At 36.3% G+C, this 21,484-nt stretch overlaps 7 protein-coding genes across 13 annotated transcripts in view; 2 read left to right on the top strand and 5 right to left on the bottom strand.

Annotated features, from left to right (window-relative positions):
* Window positions 1-7,301, bottom strand: part of LOC124946796 (caskin-1) — a 40,606-nt gene extending 33,305 nt beyond the window's left edge. The window contains exon 1 of one of the 2 annotated variants that reach the window (XM_047488055.1): window positions 6,135-7,301. Coding sequence is in view for 1 of the 2 variants with exons in the window: in XM_047488054.1 (XP_047344010.1) it covers window positions 2,503-2,518 (16 nt within the window). In the remaining variant the exon portion in view is untranslated. Of the gene's footprint in view, window positions 1-2,502; window positions 2,862-6,134 lie in introns of those variants that run through there. The other variant, XM_047488054.1, reaches the window with a different exon arrangement.
* A 723-nt stretch (window positions 7,302-8,024) lies between these two features.
* On the bottom strand, window positions 8,025-9,791 carry LOC124946840 (histone-lysine N-methyltransferase SETMAR-like). Its single transcript, XM_047488166.1, has one exon. The coding sequence runs from the start codon at window positions 9,564-9,566 to the stop codon at window positions 9,153-9,155; it is 414 nt and encodes a 137-aa protein (XP_047344122.1). The 5' UTR covers window positions 9,567-9,791; the 3' UTR covers window positions 8,025-9,152.
* Window positions 9,792-9,819: 28 nt separating this feature from the next.
* On the bottom strand, window positions 9,820-16,991 carry LOC124946809 (NAD-dependent protein deacetylase sirtuin-7). Of its 5 annotated transcripts, none has more exons than XM_047488085.1 (5): window positions 12,924-16,991; window positions 12,649-12,808; window positions 12,405-12,502; window positions 11,838-12,053; window positions 9,820-11,750 (listed from the first exon to the last, which is right to left on the bottom strand). In XM_047488085.1, the coding sequence occupies exons 2-5, from the start codon at window positions 12,745-12,747 to the stop codon at window positions 10,586-10,588; spliced, it is 1,578 nt and encodes a 525-aa protein (XP_047344041.1). In that variant the 5' UTR covers window positions 12,748-12,808; window positions 12,924-16,991; the 3' UTR covers window positions 9,820-10,585. The 5 variants fall into 5 exon arrangements, with proteins under 5 accessions (XP_047344041.1, XP_047344040.1, XP_047344039.1 ...); XM_047488084.1 differs by having other exon boundaries at window positions 12,649-12,747; XM_047488083.1 differs by having other exon boundaries at window positions 12,649-12,747; window positions 13,868-13,891.
* On the top strand, window positions 13,201-14,723 carry LOC124946835 (probable methyltransferase-like protein 23). Of its 2 annotated transcripts, none has more exons than XM_047488159.1 (3): window positions 13,201-13,666; window positions 13,925-14,534; window positions 14,654-14,723. In XM_047488159.1, exons 1-2 carry the CDS (start codon window positions 13,502-13,504, stop codon window positions 14,507-14,509), a joined length of 750 nt encoding a protein of 249 aa, XP_047344115.1. In that variant the 5' UTR covers window positions 13,201-13,501; the 3' UTR covers window positions 14,510-14,534; window positions 14,654-14,723. The 2 variants fall into 2 exon arrangements, 1 of the variants encoding a protein (XP_047344115.1); XR_007100186.1 differs by having other exon boundaries at window positions 13,203-13,666; window positions 13,925-14,579.
* Window positions 14,684-15,623, top strand: LOC124946836 (acyl-CoA-binding domain-containing protein 6). The gene has a single exon (XM_047488160.1). It carries the CDS (start codon window positions 14,827-14,829, stop codon window positions 15,535-15,537), a length of 711 nt encoding a protein of 236 aa, XP_047344116.1. The 5' UTR covers window positions 14,684-14,826; the 3' UTR covers window positions 15,538-15,623.
* Window positions 16,992-17,013: 22 nt separating the features above from the next.
* LOC124946817 (uncharacterized protein DDB_G0284459-like) lies at window positions 17,014-19,510 on the bottom strand. The gene is made up of 4 exons (XM_047488118.1): window positions 19,368-19,510; window positions 18,378-19,130; window positions 18,121-18,296; window positions 17,014-17,696 (listed from the first exon to the last, which is right to left on the bottom strand). The coding sequence occupies exons 2-4, from the start codon at window positions 19,060-19,062 to the stop codon at window positions 17,271-17,273; spliced, it is 1,287 nt and encodes a 428-aa protein (XP_047344074.1). The 5' UTR covers window positions 19,063-19,130; window positions 19,368-19,510; the 3' UTR covers window positions 17,014-17,270.
* LOC124947275 (rho GTPase-activating protein 44-like) lies at window positions 19,364-21,056 on the bottom strand. Its single transcript, XM_047489222.1, has 6 exons — window positions 21,031-21,056; window positions 20,929-20,989; window positions 20,454-20,739; window positions 20,066-20,290; window positions 19,687-19,984; window positions 19,364-19,607 (listed from the first exon to the last, which is right to left on the bottom strand). Exons 1-6 carry the CDS (start codon window positions 21,054-21,056, stop codon window positions 19,364-19,366), a joined length of 1,140 nt encoding a protein of 379 aa, XP_047345178.1.
* Between the last annotated feature and the right edge of the window lie 428 nt (window positions 21,057-21,484).

Genomic DNA, 21,484 nt, shown 5'->3' with positions numbered 1-21,484 from the left:
GAGAGAGAGAGAGAGAGAGAGAGAGAGAGAAGATTCGTTCTAATTTACGACTTCGACTTGAACGACAACTCTAAGGAGTTTACGAGCAAATGAACGAGGGAGAAGAATATCGTTGTCATTGTCATTGTTACGATCATGAGAAAAATAGGAGAGAGAGAGAGAGAGAGAGAGAGAGAGAGAGAGAGAGAGAGAGAGAGAGAGAGAGAGAAGGATATAAGTGGATAGAAAAACGATTCGTAGAACGATTCGTAAAACGATTCGTAGAACGAGAATATCGTACGGAGGAATTCTCTCAAGGCTGTTGCACGGCGCGCTTGTTGGCTGCAGATACCGATTTCGCGAGTGCACGATCTTTTGCGAATTTTCTTAAATGTCACAACGAACGTCGTAGAGACCGAGCAACAGCATATCGATAATATCGAAAGGATAATATCGAGGGAGTATTTGCGAAATTGCGATTGGTCATTGTTGGGTTCGGACGGCGAGGCGATTCGAACGATTCATTGTTCCTGCGGTTCGCGATATTGTCGCGATTTAAAAGCGGTCAGGAAGTCGAGAGAGAGAGAGAAAGAGAGAGAGAGCGGAGGAGAAAAAAAAGAAAAAACAAAACAAAAGAAAATAACATAAAAAAAGAAAATAAAAATGAACGAAGCAAATTGGCGTTCTCACTGGGCTATAGTAGTAAAAGAGGATATACGAGCGACACACGAGCTTTCGCGTAATCGAGAATGGAATGTCGCGAGGGAACGCTACGTCGTAGACTCCTCGACCTTCGTTTCTGTTTTTTTTTTCCTTTCTTCTTTTCTCTCTCTCTCTCTCTCTCTCTCTCTCTCTCTCTCTCTCTCTCTCTCTCTCTCTCTCTTTTTTCCTTTTTTTCCCCTTTTCATGCATCTTTTAACTCGTTCCTATATATAGAGAAAACTACGTGCACCGATTTCAAAACTCCGCGTGACAAAATACTACGTATACGACGGAGAAACGAAAATAAACAAGTTATATTATGAAATAATTTCCCGTTGGACGAGAAAGTAGCGCTCGATATCAGCTGAGAGCGAATTAATATTCGATATTGATACGAGAGGATTTAATAAAATATGTACCAAGTGAAAGAGCCAGCGAGAGAGAAAGAGAGAGAGATGGACTTTGTTTTTCTCGCTGCTCCTCCTTTTTTCTTTTCTTCTTCTTTACTTCTCCTTAGTTTTTTCCTTCTTTGGCAGAGCTTTTTAACGGGAGCTCGCCCACCAGCGGGATAATCCGAAGGCGAGCACGCCTCTCTGTTTCTGCCTGATGAAAAGCGCGTCGAGAGTTATTGAAGAAAAGGATTTGCATTCGGAAGTAGTGACGCGTATATAATTTCTTCTTCTTCTTCTTTTTGCTCTCTTTCTCTCTCTCTCTCTCTCTCTCTCTCTCTCTCTCTCTCTCTCTCTCTCTCCCTCGCGAGAGAAGGAAAGAAAAATAATAAAAAGAAAAAAAAAAAAGGAAAAGAAAGGAAAAAAAAAAAGAGAGAGAAAAGGAAAACACACAGCACCTCGATTAAAGCGAGTCGTTTCCTTAATTGCTGCGACGAAAAAAGAAACGAAACGAAAAAAGGGTGAAACAAGGGTAAAAAAGAAAATAAAAAGAGAAAATATAAGTGGTGTAGCGACGTTTAAACAAAAAAAAAAAAAAAAAAAAAAAAAAAGGAAGATTCCCGTGAATGAGAACCACTGTAGTGGGACTCGACGAGTCGTTGATATTCAAAGCGCTTTTAAACAACAAGCCGGTAAGAAAAGAAGAACGTTTCGTTCGCAATCGCGCTCGAGTTTCTCAGTCTCGAGAGAGTCACGTACACTCCTCCTAGAGTCGTATCGTGACGTTGATGCGGGTAAACGAAAAGAAGGATACTTGAAATCGAAAAGAGAGAGAACGCGGCGCCGCTGTTTCGAAAGAGAAAGAGGAGAGAGAGAGGACGGATCGATGCTCTGGGAAAAATAATTTGCAGGAGGTCCTAAAAAGTTTATCCAAAGTTCTCGAGAATGAAAAAGGATTTTTTGTTCTGAGAGAGAACTCTTAACTTATCGTATAATATCCGAATGACTCGTCTCGAAGTCAACGGCAACGATAATAGCAGAAACGCTGAAAGTCGAAGGACGAGTGACAGTTCGAGTTGGAGTGCGTTTTTCGCTCGAAACCGTCTCTCTCTCTCTCTCTCTCTCTCTCTCTCTCTCTCTCTCTCTCTCTCTCTCTCTCTCTCTCTCTCTCTCGCTTATCCTTCGAACGCGCTCGAACTAGAAAGCCGATTTCACCGGCCGTCTTCTAAATCCCGTTCCCCTCCCTCTCCTTTCGAGCGTTCTACGTTAAAGCTACGTTGGCTCCTATACCTTCCCGAAAAAGGGAATATTGGGACGCAACGCGCTAAATCGTACTCGATCATTCGAACCGAAGATCGATATAATCGTTGAGAAAAGATTCTTCTTTTCCTCGTTCGGGAGTCGCGTCCGTAGTGAAATCGAATCGGCTTACCGCTGATACGTCTCATGACGGCTTCACCACGACACCACGGCTCGTATCCAAGAACAACAACCGTCGTCGCTGCTGCCACTGTTACCGCCTTCGTCACCGTCGCCGCTGCTGCTGCTGCTGCTGCTGCTGCTGCCGCCGCCGCCGCCGTCGTCGTCGTCGTCGCCGTCGTCACCGTCGTCCTCTTCGTCCTCGTATTCGTTCTTCCGCAAGCGTCTGTAGCACTGCTGGTGATAGGCTGATCTACGCTGACGCTCCTGCTGTCGCTGCTGTTGCTGACAGTGATGACGAGGAGGATGATGCTCGTCCGACCTGCGGTGTTCTTCCGCGCGAATCTTTTCCCTCGTCGCTAACACCATGCCAAAGGAGAAGGAAGAGGAGAAGAGTTTTTCGCCAACGACGACCGATCACCGATGATAATCGACATCCGATAAGCGCGTACACGTCGTCGTTTCTTCGCGGCAGCCAAAGCCCCGCGCCATTGCTCCGTCAACGAAAGAGAGATTGAGAAAGACAGAGAGAAAGAGAGAGATCCGAACGCGCGATGATTCCGCTTCGACAGCGAGAAACTCCTCTTCTCTTCTCTTCTCTTCTCTTCTCTTGTTCTCCTGTCTTTAGAATTATGTTATACCAGCGGGCTACTAGTACTATTATTCTACTATACTACTACCATTATTATTATGATGATTACTACTACTACTACTACTACTACGACGACGACGACGACGCCGCCGCCGCCGAATGTCCTCGCGAAGGACGTCGCTCGAGACGCGTCGTCACCACCACCGACCGACTCGTACCTTCCCTTTCCTCTTCTTCGTGGTATAGAGAGCACGCGCGCGCGCGCGCGATTCTCCGATCTCTCTTCCTCGTTTCCGTTATTGTATCTTTCTCTCTCTCTCTCTCTCTCTCTCTCTCTCTCTCTTTCTCTCTTGCTCGCTCGCTCTCCCTTTCCTTTTAGACTTCACTTCACCTCGATCGCTACGTCGAACGTCGAAATATCTTTATCGATCGCGAGGACGATAAAGGAAATGTGATTATCGGTGAAAACAATAATGACAAAGACGAAGAAGACATACTCGCGGTTAACGACCGCGACTACTTCGCCAACACGTACTCTCTTCCTCGTTTCGGTTTCGCGTCTGTGCTTGCGGCGCGCTACGGACGCGGAAGAAACTCGTGATCGCTCTTCTTTTACGAGCACGAACGACGAACGCAGACGCGAAGCCGCCGACTGCGGTTATCGTAGACCAAGCGTCGAGCTACCAATCGCCGCCGCTAGTCGCGCTCGCATCTACTCGAATGAACGGTCGCGCCCTCATCGGACGACCAGCCGCAGGCGCTTATTTCGAATTCCTACTTATTATTTTATTAAACAAACACCATCCTTTTCTTTTTAGATTTAATATTTTCTTCCAGTTGTAAAAATTTGTCCATTCGCTCTTCGCTTTTCGTTCTTTCGAAGATCGAAAGATCGAAATCGGAGATCCGTTACGAAATGTATAATCTACGAGTGCGTGCACCGTACTGAATCAACAATGGAGTGGTCGCGGTCCCTCAAGGATTTGTACGACCGAGATACGAAAAGTAAATAGAGCAGATTAGATAACGCTGTACAAAATGAAGAAATAGAATACGAATTCTCTCTCTTTTTCTCCTTCCGTAATACGTATAGCGGAGTACGTCGTTCTAAATATTTCAACGCGATATATATCGTGCTTTTAATTTCTCACAAATTACGTCCTTCTTAGCGATAAAAAAAAAAAACCGGCTCATCGATCTTTTCGTATATATTTTTACCATCAGCTCTCTGTTTAACTTCTTCGAGATGGAGGAGGCTGCAATATCCGATGACTCCACGTGCGACTACCTACGCCTGCATCGAGAATACGTAATGAGAAAACCGTTCGATGACTTTAAGATGGCCTATCGTGATACACGATTCTTGTATCGTTAAGTATTCCAAGCTTGAATTACATGAGCGAACAAAGGACACGTCGTATTGCTAAAAGTACGACTCGCAAATCCCCTCTAACGTGTGTGTACTAGGTTTCAACTCGATTCTATTAAGGGAAAGTGAAGACTCGTTAAGGGATAAGATCGAAAGGAGAGAAAAATCGACGATTGCCTTCGTCGATCGCTTTTACTTATATCAATCGATATTAACAAAGTTGAATTACTCCGATTATTAAAATGAACATAAGCATATACTTCGGGCGAATTGTCGGCGAACTTTTTCCAAATAAATTACCGAAGAGATAGAAAAAGAAAAAAAAGAAAAAGAAAATAAAAAGCGGGTATCGGTAAAATATGAAATGTAAACTTTCGAAAGCTTTGTATGGCATCTGTATTTTTCCCAAGCGTTTTAAAAATAGAGTATTCACCCTGCTGTTACGTTTTCAAGTATTCAAGATAAGCTTCATTAATCTAACCTACTGACATGTAAAGGCGACTGCTAACGCGTATCTTCTTTTTCTCCGACCTTTTCATAATATCGAACGAGAAACTTTAACCGAGAGATGTACGCGGTAATTTATGCGAGTTAAAGGAGTGCTCTTGAATGCGCGGAGAGGTTAACCTAAACTCGTTCGCGTACGTTTCTCGGCCGACTCTGTAGGGGCCAAACAATATAACTAATTATCATCAATTATACCCAAGAGAAAGAATAAGAGGGGGAGAGAGAGAGAGAGAGAGAGAGAGAGAGAGAGAGAGAGAATAAAAAAAAATAACAACAAGACCTCATTCGAACGAAGATCGCAATCGTTCGTAATTACTTTTTCGATCGTAACTAGTACATCGCAATGTTCCAAATAAAAAAAAAAAAAAAAAAAAAAAGAAAATATAATCATCATACGAGTTCTCATCGTTCGAGAATATCGATCGCATACGATAAGATTCGTAAAACAATTTTCGAGGTTAGAATCGAAAAATGAACAAATCTTATTGTTCGGTTAGAACGAAGCCAGTAAAAGCGGAACGATAAGAAAATTCAGAAGGATGTACCGGTTTACTTTCTTCGTAAAATAACTTGGCATCGTAAAATCGACGTTCCGGATATTCCTTTTATTCGAAATACTTTGTTCGCGAATCCGGATCGCGTTCCAAGGGAATAAAGAGCCGAAATTCCAGGTAAATCGTTGGACCCTTCCGCGGTTTTTCATATTCTCTCTTTCCCCTTAACGCATACCATCCTGTATGACAGGATGTGCAAAAGGGACGGCGAATCGAAAAGCAGCCGTTCGTGAAACAGAAAGACGACTGGTATCGGCAGCATCCAACATCGACGATCCCTTTTCGTTACTCGACTCGTCGAACCCAAAGGTTCGCGTACAATGTCGTCTGTGGCGTCGAGTTCGTGTACTAGAGCGTAGGGTGACGTTGCGGATGATCACCATGGAAACGAAACGTGGACCTTCCCTCGAACCTATCTTTCCTACTCTTGTTCCTCTCTCTCTCTCTCTCTCTCTCTCTCTCTCTCTGCGTCGTTCAACTCGCACTCTTCGCACACAAAGGACACCCATCGTCTCGAACGACCCTGCGTCCTCTTCGCTTTTCCATCTTTCATTCTCTCTCTTCCTCGCGTATATACACATCCATAAAAAGGAAAGCGCTACGCTAGACGCAAGTTCACTCACCGGTACGATCCTCGCTCCTTCACGTCGACGTACTTCCTTCCTTTGAGCGTCGTTCCTTCGAGCTTCCTCGTTCTTTTCTCCTCCTTCTCCACCTCGTCCAACTTTGTTTCTTCTTCTTCCTCTTCTTCTTCCTCGGCGTCGCAGCCACCGCTGCTCCCGCCGTTTTCCTCTTCAACTTCGTCTTCGTCGTCTTTGTTTTTATCGTCGTCGTTGTCGTCGTCGTCGTTATTATTGTTGTCGCCGTCGTCGTCGGTGTCAACGTCGCCGTCGTTGTCTTTGTCGTCGTCGTTTTCGTCGTCGTCGTCGTCGTCGTCGTGGTCGTCGTTGCCGTTGTCGCCGGTCGCCTCCACGTTTAAAGCCAGATTTGCAGCGCGCGACGACGTCCCATGCGGGGGCGCCGCTCCTTAATAAACCTTTATACTATCTCTTGCATACGACTTATATTCGTATTTCTCTCGTCCTTATTTTCTTCATTTCTTTCTTACCAATTAACTTACTCGAGAGTTTACATTTTTGAGAATGTCGATTATATGGAATTTCCCTCGATGATGATAATAACGACGGAAATTAATCTTTCGTTCCTCGCGCGAGATTCGTCCAGGGCAAAGCACGATAAAGGTGAGAGGGAGAAAAGGTATACGCGAAAGAGTCTATACGCGTATGCGTTTGTGTGTGTTGTGTGCACGCGCGCGCGTCCATATACTTGCATCCGCAAGTACCAAGCACTTTCTCCGTCTCTTTTTTTTCCATCGACCTTCCATATTCTCTCTCGCTCTCACCTATCGACGAGATTGCATGCATTTATTTGTACTTCGTATTTGCTCTCTTTCTCTCTTCCCTACTTCATAGCATTTTCTTCTTCTTCTTCTTCTTTACACAGTGCCGGAGTAATGATTTTAAATCTCCCAGGCCTTCTTGTACATGCTCCTGATGCAAGGGTTTTTATTTCATAGTTACACTACGTACACTTACCTTATCTTTGTTCCTCTTTTATACATGCATATATAAATATATATATTTTTTTTTTCTTTTATTTCGGTTGACCTAAAGCATACGAGTGATAACAATATGGATAGAGAAAAGAGAAACAAAGATCTTGTTTATTTCCGATATTCAAAGACAAGTCAGAATTGGACTCGAGTAAGGTTTCGTCTCTCGTAAAATCCAAATGTTCCGTTTGTACGCAATCTATTAATTCCCCCCCCCCCCCCATCGCGCGCTCTCTCTCTCTCTCCATTGCAGACCACTCCTCCGCTTACCGACAACTCCGTACGTATATCGATTGTTCTCGTGGAAACGACGCGACATGCGGGACCACCATCCCACATTCATTGTCTTGTTGCGTAGAAGGTCTTCCAAATATGCGTGTAATCTATTTCATTTCGTTCGAGGAAATTGATCGGATCGAATCAACGATAAATCGCACTTGCTATTATAAAGCTTATCGTCGGAAGACTAAGTTTATCTGACTAAGAGTTAGACGCGATCTCCCCGTTTAGATTTTCTTATATTTTATATCTGTTATTAAGCGATAATTATACACATAAGAGACAAAAATGTTATATATATATTAAAATATACACAAAATGTACAACGTAAATCGCATGTCTGCCGTCACGCAATTTGATCGCGCGCTTGCTCGGCGGTAAAAAAATAGGATTTGGAAAAATTGAAAAGTTTAAAATCTAATACGAAACTCTCTTGATACATACTCCGTCTTTCGACAACGAAGTACAAAGATAGGAAATGGCATATCACCACAATCTTATTGCGCAATACATGTTCACGATTATCGGAGAACGTAAAATGAGAAATAAATTACACTCATTGAAAGAAAGAGAAAAAAGGAAAACATACTAATAAAGGAAAAGGAAAAAAAAAAGAAAAGAAAAACGAAAAAAAATTATTTACAATACATACGCTGCTTTCCTCTAATCCTCGATGGTATTTTTATAAATAACGTATGTAAATATACTAATAATACTTCGTATCGACGGAACTATGCTGACGCAATATATGCTTTTTAACGCACGACGATATCGAGAAACGATTAAAAATGATAATTTCTTTTTAATGAACAAAAAATTTTTTAAATTTATCGAAAAATTCGTCGAGATAGTCGACGAGATAAATACTGATTTTTATACAATGTAAAATACACAACGATCATTCTCTTATAAATAACAATAATAATTTAAATTACATGTAATATAAAGTAGATATAAAATCAATCAGAAAAGAACAATATATCATATTATATCCTCCAACGTAAAATAACTCGTACATTGGAATTAGTTTGGTGTATGTATATATATATATATATATATATATTAGGGTGTCCCATAAGTTTTTTCCTTTTTTTTAATGCGAAATCAATAGACGATATTTGTTGTTTAAAGTTGATTAACTATATTATATGTGAACTATTCTGCTCTATTACCTTCTTCCATCTCTCAGGAAGCCTCATTATGCCTCTTTCCAAAATTATTGAGACTTACTTGCAAAATATTCATCGAGGTGCGTTTTTATTTCGCTTTTGAATTTGTGACATTTATCGCGGAGAGAATTTTTTTAACGAGAGAAACAAGTAATAATCGAATGGAGCAAGGTCTGGGGAGTACGGAGGATGAGGTAGAACGTCCCTATCGAACTGTAAGAGTTTCTGTCTTATGGGCAACGGAACATGCGGTCTTGCGTTGTTGTAACGAAAAACGATACCTCGTCATTTCATAAATTCTGGTCGTTTTTCGGCTATGGCAGCTTTCAATTTATCAAGTTGATTGCAATATTTTGCAGAATTGATCGTTTCACCTTGTGGAAAGAGCTCGTAATATACTACACCTTTCCAGTCCCACCAAATGTACAAAAGAACTTTCTTCGGATGAAGTCTTGGCCTCGCAACAGTTGAAGATTGATTTTCCTTAGACAAAATGTGCATTTTCGATGCACATTTTAATATAAAATCCAAATCTCGTCTCCAGTGACAAGCCTCTTTAAAAAAGAATTTTTTTCATGTTGCTAAAGAGGCAAATCGCACGTAGAGGCACGGTTCATAAGGTCGGTCTCCGTCAATTGGCGTGGAACCCAAACTTCATACCGATTCACATATCCCATCTTGATGACATGATTATGTACCGTTGTCCTGGGAATGTTAGTGGCATCCACTATCTCGCACACATTATATCGCAGATTTTCAGCTAGCATACTCTTGATGAGATCCGTATCCGTCGTTGCTGGGCGGCCGCTGCGTTCTTCATCTTTCAAATCAAAATTGCCAGCTCTAAATTTCTTAAACCAATTGCAGACGGTTCTAATAGTCGTGGTATAACTCCCATAAACGGTGCAAATCTCTTCTCTAGTGTCCTTTGTACTATTACCTTTTTTAAAGTAATGAAGCATAACATGCCGCAAATGCTTCTTTTGGCTATCCATATTGAACGGCGTAGAAAAGGATTTTAAAAGAGACTTAGTCAGAAACGACACGTACTTTGAAAGAGCTGTGAGACGACTGAAATTGATGCCATAAACAGACAATAGATAAACCTACATGTTTACTAACATAGCCGGTTCGAGGTCATACAGAGCGTGGCGCGGAAAAAACTTATGGGACACCCTAATACATATATATATATATATATACACACACACGCACACACACACATATATATATATATATATATATATATATATATATCTCCGAGGAGTTTAGCGCTTTTCTTCTTTTCATTAAAGCAAATTAATTCATGTGTTATGCTTTCGAAATTCCTTTGATCTTCGTCTAAAGATTCATTTTGATTTTTGTTATTTGAATTTTTAAATATTCTTTATGCAATACGAAAAAAATAATTAAAAAATAAGATAAAATGCATCAAAGACTAGTTTAACAAATTCTTGCCATTTCAACGTATCGCTAATGAATAATAATTATACCATATAATATTGAACTTTAAACGATGATAATTTACTGAAGCGTTACACATATTTTCGTTTCCTTATTTCGAAATAAAAAATAAAATTGTAAAATAAAAATATAAATAATAATACAGTGCAGAAAAGTCGTCAAATTTGATTGATAAAATAGAATCGGTTATTCAAAATCTCTACTTAATGCAAAAGAATCAAATAACTGATATCGATAATAAAATAATTTCTCAGCATCGATTTCGATCATCTATAGATGACTAAGATTTCTTATTAATAAGAACATGAAAAGCAATCTCAAAGAGATTACGTCTATCTATAATTTTAAAACTGACTGATAATCTCGACGAATCTATTCATGCGTTGAACATTCGAACGGAATCGCTACATTGAAAAATTTCTAAGTATATTTTTTTACGATATGAAGACTTTAAATACTTAAGTACGCCATTGTAATATTCATTATCTTATTAGCGTACAATAATAATAAAAAGGGAAATCATTACGTGGCGTTCTGTTACGAGTGGATGCTACCGCTTCTTTTTCATACCTTTGCGATAACCTTTCCCAAACCATCCAGGATTTTTTGCAGATGCCAGTGGCGCGTCGGCGATAACTAATTGCTCCGCTTCCTGTATATGTTCATTTTCCGTTTCTAATGATACGGGATCGTCTCCGTCGCGCTGATAATAGAGGCAAGTAAGGGACCCTTCGTGTTCCATACAAAACGAACAGGCTGCTTTAGGTTTTGGTGTCTCTGTCGTAACATTGGGTATTTGTATGAATGGATAATAAAATAATGGAGTTAATTGAGGATACATGTACATAGGAGGGAAAGGTAATCCCATAGATAAAAAAGGCAATGCAGTAAAGAAAGGTGCAGAATAGGCAGTCACAGAATCGGTTACGCTTATAGGAGTGATACAGTCTTCTGTTTCTTTAGTTTCTGGTACGGCATCCTCGATAGATTGTTCGGTACTTTGGCGCGGGGACTTTTTCACAGTCGCTGCTACAGGCTCCTCCAAGCATGGCTGGGTCGTCGTCGGTAATTCACTCGTCTGCAGTCTTATAGCATGAAAAAATATCGGATCTTTTGAACGATTGTATTGCGGAATATCCAATCCTAAGTGAGCCATGATTTTTTTCATAACTTCATCACACTTTCCATTTATCTTCAAAACAGCGTTCTCGTCTTTCGGAGTCCATTGTAAATTAACGATATACAATGAAGGACGTTTGTGTACTGGTCTATCCATTTGCCATAGCCACGGATATTTTTTCAAAACTTTAAGACTAGAACCCAAACATAATATCACGTCGGCTTGTTTGGCTGCCCGTGTAGCACCATTCCAATTAATTGGCCATGGCAAATTTCCTCTTTCGCCAAAATGTACTATAGAATCTTGCAGAATTGAATTACATTTGTGGCATAATCTGCCTGTTCCGTGCGAATATCTAGCTGTTTTTTCCGTAACGTCAAAAATCCTCCAATATTCTCTAGATGGTTTACAAGTTCTACATACTTCTACGTACATATTTCCATGAACTTCGGATAGAAGGGTACGAGGTATACCACTGCGCAAATGAAGTCCATCACAATTCTGCGATACTATGTGTTTCAATACACGTGCCTTATATAAGGCGTACAAAGCCATATGTGTTAACGTTGGCTCGGCCTGACTCAAGTCATGATTCCTATAAATGATCGAGCAACCATAGAATATAAATGTTATTGGTATAAAATCTATTATCTCGTGGTATATCGTTTGGAAATAACTTTACCCGATATCCTTTCCCTGTTGCATCCTGGTCCATACGCCGTTTGTTCCTCTGTAATCAGGAATAGATGCCGCTGTACTAATACCAGCGCCCGTATAAACGGCAAGAGAAGTAGCTCTGCTAATAGCAGCAGCCAATCTAATACATTTTTCTTCCAAAATTTCTGGTACATCCTCAATTTCTTCCAATCTTGCTTTAACCCTATCCCTTTTTTCTTGTCTACAAAATTAGGTAAAGATTCTATTAGAAATTGTACCAATATAAATATATCCACATATTATATATTCATTTATATATCCATTTATATGTGTATATATATATATATATATATATATATATTCATTTATAATATATTCATTTATATATCCACATATCCATACAACATTTTCACAATATTACTTCCTTCTGTCATTTATTTCACTTGAATTCAGAGTCTTTAATATAAAACTACGCTAAAATACAAGAAATATGAGCTTATAATAGCGCCATAACTTCGTCCAATTAAAAGAAAATATTTTATGCCATAATTAGATATATCAACGCAATCGTGATTTTACAAAATGGCCATACCTTAAATTAACCTCCTTCACTACGTCACTACAAGAGACGAGTATATCCACCTCCTCCGGCGTTCTGTCAATTTCAGGTTTTTGCAGAATCGCAGCCACCTAAAACTGACGCCTGTCATTCTTTGCAGTGATTTGTTTACAACACTTCGATTTGAAAGGAGCAGCCGGGCGAATGAATAATATTCGAAAAACAATTCAAAAAAATAATGCGATACTCGATACACGATGTAAAATATAAAATGTACCTTTTTGAAAGTAGCGACTCGTTCATCCTTCACTTTAAAAGATTTAATTACAGCGGAACGTCTTCTCGACAAGAACTTCTCGTTACTCGGCTCCTCCATCTTTAATCAAAAGGTGCGTAACAGTGGTGTATCAAGGTGTCTGGAGGCCCATGTAATCGGACTTGAACAATGATTGTTAAAAAATAAATTAATTACATCATTATCGGACTTCATATAATCATTATTATTAAATCAATGACATTAAGACGAATTATTAACGATAAAATTCAACCAACCATAAACAAGTTACTTCATAAAAATGTTCCCAAATAAAGATCTGATTAAATGTATTTCTTTTTTTTTTTTTTTCTTTTTCTTTTTTTTTGTTACACGATTAATGATAAATTCTGAAATTCATGTGGAAATTAATTGGCAATATAAAATATGGTCATTTAAATAATATCTAAATTAAAAAGCAAAGAATTTATCCTTCGAGTAATTAGCATTGCGACATAAGTGCGGATACGTAATTGTCAAGTATCAATAGGATTAATGATATATCGATTAATAGAAATATCTAATAACGTACGTTAAAAATGATGAAAAATGGTAATAATAAAATTTACGAGGAAGAAGTGGATAAAAGTTTAAAAGATAAAACACGAGGCACGATAGAATTTAAATTTCCTCCTCGGTGTGATTTTTAGTCACCGTTGCCTGACAAACGAAAACAACTCTCGACAAGAGAGAAACTATATTTATTGTACCGACTACGTTCCTTTCTGTGCATCGCATTAAAAATTGGATGTACACCAATCACTCGATAATTATGTTGAAAATAAAATATAATTAATAAGAATTTAGTTTGTTAGTAATGCCAGGTTTAGAAGGAAGTATTTCGCTCGATACGAGTCCACCCACGCACGGCCTAATGTCCGATGGAATCGCTTCTGAACAAGTAAAAAAATTTCTCTTCCGATCGCGAAAAATACACGAGAGTGTACAGAACGACGAAAGTTTAGAAATTTATATACCAGAGGTAAGAAATTCCTTTTCCAATTTGAATTTCTATCGATATTATATCGATAATATCAATAAATTTCTTTTTCGCTACCGGTATTACGTACTTTGTTTGGTTAGAACGGTACGGTGATAACTTTATACAAATCTCTTTTTATAATCGATCCGATTGAAATAATATCTAAATAAAAATGAAATAATATAATCTTCCTAATATCACCTTATCCATATTTAATTTTTTTTTTTTATAATTGGACGTTATTTTATTTCATTACAGTTACTGCAAGCAAATTACAGTTATTACACTTGGCCTTCTGCACCGGTTCTTGCCTGGTTTTTGTGGGAGCATAGAGAGGAGCTCATCGGAAAGAGAGTTTTAGAATTGGGTTCTGGTACTGCTCTTCCTGGTATTTTGGCCAGTAAATGTGGCGCTGTTGTAACTTTAAGCGACTCTGCCAATTTGCCAAGAAGCTTGCAACATATTAAAAGGAGCTGCGAATTAAATGGCATTTTATCTCAAGTTAGAATAGTCGGAATTACCTGGGGTTTATTTCTCTCCAGTTTATTTACCATTGGTCCGTTGGATTTAATTCTTGGATCTGACTGTTTTTATGAACCAACTTTATTCGAAGATATTGTTGTCACCGTAGCCTTTCTATTAGAAAAGAATCCAAATGCAAAATTTCTATGTACTTATCAAGAGCGTAGCGCCGATTGGTCTATCGAACATTTATTGACCAAGTGGGGTCTTACATGTAATCAAATATCACTTTCTACTCTTGGTACAGATTCTGATATTAATATACATGAATTGATGCAAGATCACACTATCCACCTGCTAGATATACAAAAAGCTACTTGAGTTATTTCTTAATATCATGGGTAATGTACGTAAAATATATAAGATATTTGTTTATAACTTGCCATGGACTGTAAGTAAACATGAACTTAAAGAATATTTCAATAAATATGGTTATATACATGAGGCGGTTGTAACTTTTAACAGGAAAACGGGGTTTAGTAAGGGATACGGCTTTATCCAATTTATTGATAAATCAGCATATGATAAAGTATTACAGCAACCGCACCATATGATAGATGATTACATTGTAAAAGTGAAAGAATACAAATTTTGATTAAAAGAAATTGAAAAAATTCATTATTACATATCCATCGATCATGGCTGAAATTAATGATTTTGTTGTAACAGATCTAGAAAAAACATTTGAAAAAGCAACAAAATATGTACAAACCATAGCATCAGAATTAGATTCTCAACAGTTACTTAATTTATATAGTCTGTACAAACAAGCTACCATTGGCCCTTGCAACATTTTCAAACCAAATTGGTATCAAGTGCAGGCTAAGCAAAAATGGGAAGCATGGAAAAGTCTTGGTGAAATGGATCAGGAAGCTGCAATGAACAATTATATATGCACGTTAAACAAAATAAATCCTACTTGGGAAACAGATGTAGCAACGGAATCACGTGCATGGACCACAGTTAGTAGGTTGCCTAATACAGAAGGAGAGTTACTTGATACGGATAAAACATTTCTTGATTGGGTCAAAGAAGGTCATAAAGAAAAAGTACAAGAAATTTTATTAACAAATTCTACATTAACAAATATGTTGGACGAAGATGGTTTGTTACCTATACACTGGGCAGCAGATCGTGGACATGTTGCGATCATTGAATACTTGATTCAACACGGTGCAAATGTTAACTCCAAAGATGTCGATGGTCAAACACCTTTACATTATGCGGCATCATGCGGACATATAGATGTGATCAAATATTTACTTTCCATGGGGGCTGAGTCTATAGAAGATAATGATGGTATGAAACCAAAAGATATTGCAGATGAAAAAGTGGTAGCTATTCTTTAATAAAATGATTATGTGTATTAGTAAATTGTACTGTAGTAATGATTATGTTCTTTAATTACATGAATAAATTTAACGTGTTAATAATATTATTTTGGTAACATTTATATTGTTTATTATTATTTTCTTTGTTGTTATTATTATTATTATTATTATTATTATTATCGTCACAATTATACTCCGATTATTTTGATAAGGAAACTTTTTATTTATATACAAATAAATCCTTTAATAATCCATTACATTCACAGCCTAAGCACTCCTTAGGTAAATGCATGATTTGTCATTTGCGTTACTTCCATAACAATCTTATAATAAAAAAACTGATTACATATCGTGTTTGAAACTTAGAAATACACTTTTTACGTAATAAGGATTCAAATATGTCTTTGAGAGAATACAAGACCACCTGCCGTTCGCGTTAATGCATTAAATATCATTTAATTGTAAAAGCAATATTTTCGTTCGTGATGCAAAAAAATATTACGTATACTCTCACAATCATTTGAAATATCAATTAATAATTATAGAATGAAATAACTTTAGGAAATGAAAGAAATATTATAAGAATTGAACTTTTTACAAGATTTTAAGATAATCCTTCTAGTAATTTAAATAATATAAAAACATCATGTTACAATTTATAACAAATAATACTTATTTCATTGTCAAATGTACATTATCACATTTGCTGAATAATTATTTACTGTATATGATATAATGCGATATAACAACATAAAAATTTTTTTTTATTAAAGGAGCATATATATTTAAACATATGTACTATAATCCAATTGCACTTAAGTTTTATACAAGTTTCTCAAAATAAAGCTAATAATGATTTTCAATATTTTTGAAAGAATACATATTTTTTGTGCACAGATATTAAAGTTTTTTTTTGTGAAATAACAAGAAAATAACTGCTCGTTTACAATACTCTTCGAGAAAATCTAACATCCTCATACATTATTTAAAAAATAGAATATTATACAATACAACCATCCATTGTTTTTTTTTTTTATTTTTTCTTTTCTTTTTTTTTTTTTTTTAATCATTCCATGATCACAATCTAAAAATGCAAATAAGTTAAGGTACAAGATGTTATTGTATATATGCTTAACTCAAGTATAAGCTGTATGCACTTGTAATATACATACGACGTATACTTTAAACACGATCATTTCGTTATACATATCACTCAATTCCAATCGAAATATTCAAACGTTTGTTAAACTTCCTTTTTATATGGACGTATCGTTCATAAAATTGTGTTAAAAGTAATAATATTATCAAATAGCTATAACTTTAATATTTTACCTAAAGTGCACACTGCATTTTGTGCGCTTAGATACGCGCGTTTGAAAGGAGATCGAATTTTTAATAATTTTCCTTATGTTTATGCTAATTTTCAGCTTATATTTGACTTCTTAACAAAATGTATAAAATTTGATAAGCCATAAAAAAATATCAGCTTAGATATGCAAATCAGGTATAATATTTTTTTTTCCTTTTTTTTTTCCTTTTTTCTTTTTTTTTCTTTTTTTGTTTTCTTTTTTTTTTTTTTTTTTTTTTTTAAGAGTTATGCGTTACATAAACATTTCGTTTAAAGTTCATAGAAAGTTTTTTTAATCACATACAGCATAGTGCTATGTGAAAACGCCTTTCATTACGTACAAAGTATCGATGATGCATCAATTGCTTATCGATAATTACATAGACCATTTTGTGTAGAATTTTTAGAGATTGGTACTCTCCTGTTCAGATTTAGGCCGAGTCGAAGGAGGCGGAGGTGGTGGCGGTTGTGGCCTAGGAGGCCTTTGATGAAATCTTGGAGATGCTGGAACAGGTTGTTGTGGTGACTTAAGCACAACTACAGTCTCTGTTTGTGTTTGAACATCAATAATGTTGCCTTCAGATTTAGTCCTTGCATGTGCCTTAGCCTGATCTGGGACATCTGGTCTTGCAGGTTTCTCTGGTCGTTCACCATACAAAGACATAGACGAAGGTCGACTACCCACACTAGGACTTCTCTGCAAGTTCGAAGCTGTGTTGCCATTGCTCTCCCCTGGATTGCAGAACGCATTGCCATTTCCACGCACTTGTATTATACTGACCTGTTGCTTGTCCACAGAGTACATGTGTGCCCTTTCCAAAGTAAGGGGCTGCAGATTTATTAAAATTAAGTTTTAATGTTATTAAACACGTTTATCACATTCAAACACAAAATAAATATCATATATTGTAAAAATAATATTCATAGCTTATATTCCATTTAATACTCATTCATTACAAATTGTATAAAACTGAAAGCAATATTATTTTTATATAGCTTACATATTTCTATTTCACAATATCCAGGTTGCAATACTTGTTATGGATTCGCATAGTAAGTACATTATTACAGAAAAATGGCAAATTTTGTCCACCAAATTAACCATTCTATCTAAAGAATTTAAATAATATATTTGACTTAAAATACGCCTATACCTGTAGTATCTTTATCGGATAAAAATACATTTGATGAATCAAATCTGTTCCCTGTTAATAAATATACAGGAATAATATATGTTACATGTAAATACTTACTCCAGACTCGGTGTCTAAATTTTCATTACTTTGACGCGGCTGCTGTCTTATGAGGCTTGACGGACGAACCAAACCAGCAGGCCGTTCTGGAATTGCTGGTTTACTACCCCTGTCTCCTGTATTTAAATTCGTTATACTGTTGCTATCAGACTTCTTACGTAATTCGACTGTATCATCTATAAGAATTTTATCCATTAAATGACACTATTCCAATAAAAAAGGAAATATTGTATTAATTTTTTTTCAAATAATCTGACCTGCATTATGCGTTATGTTTGTAATATTTCTAGGAGCAGCAACTGGCCTTCTCCTTTCTAATGTAGATGGAGCAGGTTTTTCTGTTGGTAATGGCTTAGGTCTTGGCGAAGAAACATCCGAATTGTCAATATCTATAGGTGACTTGTTTTGAATGTTTTCTACACTACTTATGGTTTTATCAAGAGAAACAGGAACATTTCTTTTTTCAGACTTTTGCAACTCCGCATTTAATGTATCTAGTTTATATTTTTCTGTATCAATATTATTCTTAGCCAATTCAGATTGTGAAGTATTCATTTCAGAAATATTTTCGCAGTTGTCTGCAGGTTGAATATCTACCTGAGCTATTATTCCTTCAAAACCTATATGTTTTATTTCTATATCTGAATTTTTGTCAACTTTTTCTATATTATTTTCATGTCTAGTCAGCAATTCTGTATTTACTTCATGCTTTTGTGCCTTGTATGTTGCCCGGTTAAGTGTAGCTGACATTAAAGGTCTGGGTGGTTTATCTGGAGCTGGAGGCGGTTTATCATCACACTTTTTATCATTTTTATCAGGTGTTGTACCACTTGGTGGCGTTGGTGCTGGCTTATTTTTTCGACGAGCCGCAGGCTTTGGACTGCCTTGGGGTGGACTTTCACCATGATCGCTCAGACTACTGTTCGAAACACAACGACGCATACCAATCACTTGAGGTTCCGAGCCATTGACTATTCCAATTTCTAAGTCACGATCAAAATCTATTTCACCTGGGAAGAACCAATCTGCATATGTTATCAACTGATCCACAATAAGACTAGAGATACTTGTAGTACTCATATTCATTCTGAAATAATACGATTGTGTGTGTGTATATATACATATATATATATATATATATATATATATATATATATATATATATATATATATATATATATAATAGTTTGATTACGAATTATAAATATCGTATGAAAAATATAAATGTAAAATAAATGACTACTTACACTATTGTATTTACATCTTCTTGTGGACTCCAAATCAAGTTAGGACCTATTACGATTGCTATGTTTTGAGGTGACATTTTATTTATATCCTGGTTTTTGCTCAATACTGCTAAGAATTTAATTAGGAATCGCAAATTTTCTAAGTTTGCAGACGGAAGCTTGTGCAGTACTTCCCAGAGCGCACGTAACCTAACTTCATTTTGTGTTATTTTAGCAGCAGCCATCCATTCAGGATACAATCTTTTAAGAAAATAATAAAACAACGATTATAATAAACTGTTATAAATAGAACATTCTATAATATAATAATCATATTTACTTAAATGTTAATAAAGGTTCTGGAAGTTCACGTAAATAAGACTTCAATGCACCAGCAATAACATGAGGATCCTTGTATTCTAAAGCTGTTGATAAAGTCAAACAGCATGCATCTAAACTTAGCTTAATTCTACGAGATTTAGATGCAGCACCGGCTACTCTAAATAAACCCTCTTCTTCCATTCCTAAACGCAGTAATGCGGATACGCATAATTGTATAGGTAATGCTATTTTCCTATTCGTTACTCTAAGATGTTCTTCAAGAGGATAACCATAAACAGGTTTCATTTCATTATTATCTGTAAAATGTAAGATAAGTATTAATGTAAAAGAATCAAATATAATATTACTAGTTCCAAATTCAAAAACTATATACTAACTGATATAACTTTCTAATCCAGGAATAAGATCTTCAAGAGAGTGTAAAGCACTTTCATGATATGCTCTTTGCAATTTGACATATTGTATGATAGTCTGCGCTAGTTCTGTTTCTCTCGACATTAATTGAAACATTTCTGCAGCTAGTTGATCCCTGCATTGTTCGACTTTAGACTCAGCCTCTTCTAAATCTTCTCTTAAGCTATCTGCTTTTGTTGCACCAGTTCCTACATATATGTAATATAAATAATGTAATATAATATTCTTTTCATTTATTATTACTCCAATATTGTAGGAAAACTTTTTCTGTTTATGTTTCGCAATTAACTATTTACGAACGACTATTTTATCGATATTTGAATATTGTTACTTAAAGAATATATTCATTACCAGCATTATGCTTGCTAGCTTGTTGATAGCGCGTTCTTGCACTGTCCATGTCCAAAATTAATCGTGCCAAATTTCTCTTATGCTTCAATATATTTGGAATGTCAGTATCTAAAATATGCTGTAATGGAGCTGCAACATATTGTTCTACCTTTGCTTCATGTTCAACCGTTTCATTAGCTAATGACATTTGTGCCCTTCCACATTCTAAAAGAGTAAAACCCATAAGACCATCCTCTGTTGCATTTTCCAACATCGTTTGTCCAAGTATATACTCGGGACATTTTTTCTAAAATAAATATACAAATTTTTATATAGAATTACGTAATTATAGAATATTAATATAAATAATAAATAAATTCTATGTTATATGCTCTATGTGTTATAATATATCATAATAGATTACAAAGTAATGCATAAGATTTGTCACATAATTAAATGCAATGATTTTTCTTGATATTAATTAATCAATATTTACCAAACGTTTCTCCTTAAATGCAGGTTCCTGTGTAAATGCTTGATTAGGTTGATTACCAAGTCTTTTACTTAAGCCAGTAAGAGCTGCTCTAATCTGCTCTACATGTTTGTCTGCAGCTTGCAAATCATCCGTGAGCACTTCTGTTTTGCCAGCTCTATTTAAAAGAAAAAAAAAAAAAAAAAAGAATTAATAAAAGAATATAAATGAAAGATGATATAACAAATGATCAATGTATATGACGTTAATACATTAGTCTGTCTAAAGAGAAGAAGCTTAAACAGGAACAACTACTTTTGGAATATCCTGACTCATGGTTTATTTTAGTACATGCTCTTCAATTTTCCTTTTCTTGTCTGTCAATAACCTTTGAACGTACAATATCAATAAGACTAATACACAATATCTTATTGATAACTATTATAAAATCAATAAAGAAGAATTTAGAAAAAAAAAAGGACAAAGGAAAAAGAACAGAAATGCATAAAATTACTTTACCATTAGTTTTTAATAAACGGACAAACTATTACATTTTTCGTTGAGAGGAAAGTATATAATG

The sequence above is a fragment of the Vespa velutina genome, chromosome 2 (genome assembly GCF_912470025.1).
Source record: "Vespa velutina chromosome 2, iVesVel2.1, whole genome shotgun sequence".
NCBI lineage: Eukaryota > Metazoa > Arthropoda > Insecta > Hymenoptera > Vespidae > Vespa > Vespa velutina.
This window is presented reverse-complemented; position numbering and strand designations above follow the sequence as displayed.